General features: G+C 39.9%; 1 protein-coding gene across 3 annotated transcripts in view; it reads right to left on the reverse strand.

The window, feature by feature from the left end:
• The window catches only part of LOC117240037 (lachesin-like), a 262,392-nt gene extending 256,611 nt beyond the window's left edge, over nt 1-5,781 (reverse strand). The window contains exons 1-2 of one of the 3 annotated variants that reach the window (XM_033505887.1): nt 5,325-5,780; nt 4,938-5,249 (exon numbers count right to left, since the gene is read on the reverse strand). In XM_033505887.1, coding sequence (XP_033361778.1) covers nt 4,938-5,249; nt 5,325-5,331 — 319 coding nt within the window. In that variant the 5' untranslated portion in view covers nt 5,332-5,780. Of the gene's footprint in view, nt 1-4,937 lie in introns of all 3 variants that reach the window. The other 2 variants (XM_033505886.1, XM_033505888.1) reach the window with 2 other exon arrangements.
• Nucleotides 5,782-6,000: the final 219 nt, after the last annotated feature.

Genomic DNA, 6,000 nt, shown 5'->3' on the forward strand with positions numbered 1-6,000 from the left:
TGGAACGAAAGATCATCGGACGAGATCGATCATTTTGATCCATAGGTTAACGCAAGTGGAAAACGTAGAAGGAAAACGATGTCACTTCCGCTAATTCGTGTCAATCTATACAAATATTGCAGGCCAAATTCGACTCGGCGAAGCACACGTCAATGAAATAGTCGCGAAAACAATGTATCGCCTATTACTCGATAACGTATGAATAACGCATGTACGACAAGCAAACACGAAAATTGCTACGCCAGCTTCCGCGTTTCTCTTTGCTGGCGGTTAATAAATCATCGTTCCGCGAATACGGAAACGCAACGAGAAAGCGAATCGAGAAGCAAAGCACACGAGAAATAAAATGGGAAACAAACGAGAAAACAAACGATAAAGCAAAACGGGCGAAGGACGAAAAGCGAAACAGGAATAAGAGAGTAAGGGAGCGAGGGAAAAGATAGGAAGGGAGGAAAACAGAAGGTGGATTTAAATGACGAACCACCGCATCGTGTCGCTGACGCCCGCTATATTACCACGAAATTTATTCGTGCGCTAGTTCGCGTTCCTATGACCGCAAAAAATGTTAATTGTCGGGAGTTGAACGTAAGTACGTCGCGAGTGCAAGACAATAAAAGCCGCCCACGAACCTACAGAATGAAGAGAGATGGCGCACGCGCGCCCACCTTACCCAAAGAAAGTGTCCGAGGTGTGCTTAGGACGGCGTATAAGTATCTAGTACTACAGCTACATTAGGGCCAATTCATTTGCATGCACTTTTACGTCGTTCCGCCTTCAAAAAATATTTATCGATCGTGGTTCCGCTGTGACGCGACGCCTCGCTTATGAATTATGCATAGTAATGCGCAAGACCTAGTAGCTCATTCCCGGCCGCAATTTCGTCATTGAAGTGTAATTTCACCGGCCTCGTATTAGAACCGAAACGAGCTTCTTGCGACGTCGAGACTCGCCATAAACGACGGCTATGAGAAAAGGTGTCGTTCACAGACGACCATGACCGTCACTAACATAAGAGAACTATCTACGCGACGGAGAGCACAAAGGAGCTTTGCTCGACACGTCCAAGGACAAAGGACTCCAGTCGAGATCGTTTCGCGGTTCGCAAAATGTATTTAACGCGCGTAAATGGTTGGATCGAATTATCACCTGTGTAACTCTTTGAATGTTTACACGGCAGACAAACGATTCAGGACGAAAGACCAATATTTCAGGGATCTTGTACTTCTATATCCTGCGAAAACTTAGAAAGGGAAGTTTCGTTACACGCGTAAGACGTAAAATTTTAAAGATCGTCGAAAAGAAAACTAATCTCAACAAGCTCGAGCGAAAGCAGCGAGTAAATCTATCTTACGCGTGCTATTTCGCGCGTCTGAATAATTCTACGAACATGTGGGACGTGTTCCACGTGTCATTAAGAGTCGTTCAAATATTTAAGCTTAGCTCCACACGTTTTTTCGCGCTGTACTCTCCCGTGCTTAACGTTTGATTGCATATTTACGAGTGGAAGTACATATTTGGTCGCGTGAAGAACAGTGACATTAATACGTGACTGTGTACTTTTATAGCGTCATTCATCATGATGTTCTCCCGCTAAAAATCATACGTGATACAGATACGTAAAACTTCGAATGAATGATTTACGTCGCAGTCGCGCATGAATTCACTCGATGAGTTTATTCTCGCGTGGATGGATCCTAACAGGCAGAAGGATTCTCTCTTTTTTTCGTGAAAATCCGAATCTGTATGGTGTAAACGATTTTGGATTGTAATTTTTCAAAGCCGCTTTTGCGATAGCTTTTTTATTGTTTACGAGGTGTTTGTATGCCATTGCACTACAAATTTTATTTTCTTCACTTTTTGTCATGGAGAGCCAACTTATTGTATTTTAAAATAGCGCTATGAAAACCTCAAAGGTAATTAATAAAGATATGAGGGAGAAGAGCACAATAAGTCGTATTTCCTGTTTTTTACACATCAATAATTTTAAGATTCAAACATTCAATATTCAACAATTAAACGGTGCACTTTCAACCATCGAACGGTATAAGAATAAAAAAATCAACAAAAATAGACTTATCATATTCCCATGTGATACTCGTAATTCATAAATTTCTGCAAATTTCTTTTATTGCATTTTACATTTTATTATCCTAAACAATTCTGAAAGAATTATTCGAAATAAATAAATTTAACAGCCGTTTTTCTTTCGCAACTATATAGCTTTATCAAACAATCACGGTTTAAATAATTTTCACTCACGCGTTCGCCGAATTCCGGTTCAATTTTTACGGAAAAAAGAAACAGTTGATTAACTGAATCGGCTACTTTGTTTCTATCGCTATCGATTTGGCGCGATATCGCGACATTTATTTCTCGTCGATAAAACGGCTTTGACGCGCGTTATTTGGACATGCTAAATTTCCTAGAACACTTTAGCTGTTGTCGGTTTCCTGATTTAACGTAGCCAAAATGAAATCCGAGATTACGCGTTGATCGGACCATATGCGTTTAAATCGCCGCTCGAACAGGCACGGATAGCGCTACGAAGAGAATAAGGGGGACAGAATATATAGTGGACCGTTCATATATCGATTCTGATGAAGTTTACGATACAGATCAACACTGATCAATCACCGATCTGTAAAAGCAATAGTAACAGCTAATTTTCACGTCACTAGCCGAAATAAACGATAATACAATCTAGCCTGACTTACGAAAGCGATTGCATTACGATTTTCAAGTACGACTTTATTCAGTCATGTGAAATCAATGGAAATATATGAAATAAAATTGATGTCATCGACAGTTAGATACTATGTATCGTGCTTTTATAAATTCAAGGTACCAATCGTGAATTATAAATTATGACTGTGTGAACAAAATTTGATAAAGCGTTTAACACTAAACTTACCAGTGTCGGTGAAATTCACCGCTTTCAAACTTCTACACAAATTTAACCATATTTAGCACTAAACCTACCGACACTTCGTGTATACCTAATTCCTACCGTGTACGGTCAAAATGACCGATGATTAAAGAAGTAATAATTTTTATGATTTAACTTAGATAATGGTTAATTTATAACTAAATGTATATAAAATGATAAACTGTCATAAAATTTCGTCAAAATTTACTTCTGTTTAATTTCAATTATAGACTTGAATAAAATTACACTTTTAGTTACATAGAGATATATCTTATTCAACTTCGCTGCATTTTTTACAAATTATTTTGTAACCTTCACAATTTTTTACTTGACAAGTTTTTTATAGTAATGAATCTGAACTTGTTGATAGTTTTATTGCATGGTTTTTTCCCGCGATTCTTTATATAAATGTAATGTATAAACCAGGTTTATAACAATTTTGTGAATTCTCTATAAATCAGCCCCATACTATAGATACCATTGCAAATTTACTGGCTCGTAAACGTTGGATTCTTTCGTTCTTCTTATCAAATCGTATAAACCTCATAATTTCAGCAAAGTCATTCCTGCTCATTGTTTTTGAAAAAAATGCAGGTCTCCAAATTTTATTCCACAAATATGAAACATCTACATTCTTTGCCTGATATGCACCGCGGACATATAACAGAGCAATAAATGCATCTAGTTCTCTTGCATCTAATTCCCTCTTAGTCGCCAATACTCTAAATACTTCTTCTTCCGTACATTTTATTATATGATCCCTTATACGATGATCAATGATAAGATAAAATGCCGCCTTTACTTGTCCTTTCATTATATTCTGTTTAGCATATCCCTAAAAATATTATAAGCTGATGTCCTGCCAGGTTTGGGGCTTGCATCTATTTCTTTCCAAACTGTCCCATCGGGCCCAGCTTCGATACGTTGATTCTCTACATCAGTCTCACTCTTTGGTGTCAATGATAATTTCTTTTCTTTTTGCCCTGGACGCGAACGCTTATTTATAAATAATATTCAACTCTGATTCGGTTATAAATAGCTTTTCATGTGTTTCCATGCCGTTTTCTGTCGCTGAAGTTTCTTGTTCGTCGCACGCTGAACAGTCTTCTTCTATGTCCGTTATCTTTTTTGTAATTTTTTTTTTTTTGTAAAGTCTTAACATTTTTAGGGTAAATATTTATCACAGAATAACACCAGTACGGAATGCAAAATTATTGTCAAATTTGATATGCTTTGCTTTTCCTTTTACAACTTTACACAAAACGCTCTGAGATGCTTTCTGTCTGAGTTTTAGAGATAACAAATTTAAATATCGATTGATTGACTAACAAACTGAGACGCATTCTGATCGAAAGGTCGATAGCAAGTAAGAATATGGTCTGTGACTACGATATTTATAAGAAAATATTTACTTCTCCGCCAATGGTTACTCGAGTGTGGAGTTGGGAAAAACCCGCATTTCAATGTTTTATCGCAATGAGCGATATCGCTAAGAAACTTCTAGACTTTCAGGATGTTTGCAACAATGGACTGTAAAAAATGCTAAATTTTCTAGCAGTTAGGATTATTATGGGCCTGAATTGATACGTCTTGACAGCTGGTGGCCGTCTTGATCGAGGGATGGATTATTATTTATGACAAAGCTACGGGCGTAACAGTTATTATTTGTTATTATTGATTTTGTTTGTTATCTGACCTTGAGATAGCCTTTTCTTTGTACTGATTGCATTTATTATAAGAGTAATTAAAATATTTTATCGGCCGGTCAAATTGACCGCCCGCGGTAGGCAAGGCAGAATACAATTTTTTCTTAGAAAAGAAAAAAGTAAACTAAAGGTAAATACAGAAAAATGTATTGTATGCATGTTTCAGGAAAAGTCAGAAATTATGAAGAGATATGTTAATATTTAGTATTAGAGTATCATAATATTCGAGTATCACAGAACAAGAATAAAACATTGGATACGTATTGAGAAAAAGAAAAGACGAAAGAAATGAAAAATTCGCTTACCATTGTTAGCTGCAACCGTTGGTCGAGTGTCTAGCAAGAGCAGGCACAAGACGACGAAGATAGTCGCCATCCTGGGTACGATATTGAAAGACGTTCCTTTGCTTCCCTTAACAAGCACCAGTATTTTTGGCTGCAACTTGACGAACCCGGTAGCACAAGCACGATCCGCGTAAGATACGCATCCGCAACGAACAGACACACCAACAGAGTCCCTTGTTTCCTCCGACAGCCCGTACGAACTTTCAAGGTCGTCCTCCCACTCGCGAAATGGTCCACACCGATGTTTGTCCGCGCACGTACGCCCGTTCGGATCTGAAAGCGATTTATCGGTCAGAGCGTCGATCAGCATCCACCGGAAATGTTCTCCAGAAGACCCTTCCGAACGACCTTCCATCGAAACGGATCACAGGTTGAGAACTCGCGATGTTCCAGGGTGGAACCACAGTTCCGGTCGACTCGCGCCTCTTGATTAGGTCAAGCTTTTATAAAAAATCACGTGCCTCCAGCGCATCCTAAGAGCAGTCACACGCGATAGTGAAACGAACAAACACGCGCGCCATCGATTAACTTTGCTCCGATCGAACCCTCCGTCTTCACCACATCCAAGTTTTACATCCGAAATCAGATACGACTAAAATGTAAAAGTTACAATGTTCACCAACGATTCCGTCCAGTAGAATGAACGCGACGGCGGTCAATCGACCGAGGCGATCCTCGATCAACCAGGATGTAAGAACGATCGAAGCACGTTCCCGCGATCGTCAAAGGACAACGACAGTTCCCCGACTGTACGCTCGGGACGCCCGGCGTCGACTGGCGTCCTCGAGTACAGAGGGGACCGCCGGTTCGGACAGACGTGCACACGCCGACGTCCTGGCATCACGGCGCATATCTCCTCCACCCCCGTAGGAGATCTCTCACCCTTTACCGAAGCAAGCCAATCGCCGCTTAGAAGTCACCGCCCATCGCATCACGGAGTCGGTACCGCCCCCGAATTAAGATTTTCGACTTTTCTTAGTCCCAACCCGTTTCGACCAAAGCGTCGCCCGTGCCTCCGTGTCTC

The sequence above is a fragment of the Bombus vosnesenskii genome, unplaced genomic scaffold (assembly GCF_011952255.1).
Source record: "Bombus vosnesenskii isolate JDL3184/JDL3185 unplaced genomic scaffold, Bvos_JDL3184-5_v1.1 scf7180000014535, whole genome shotgun sequence".
NCBI classification, from domain to species: domain Eukaryota; kingdom Metazoa; phylum Arthropoda; class Insecta; order Hymenoptera; family Apidae; genus Bombus; species Bombus vosnesenskii.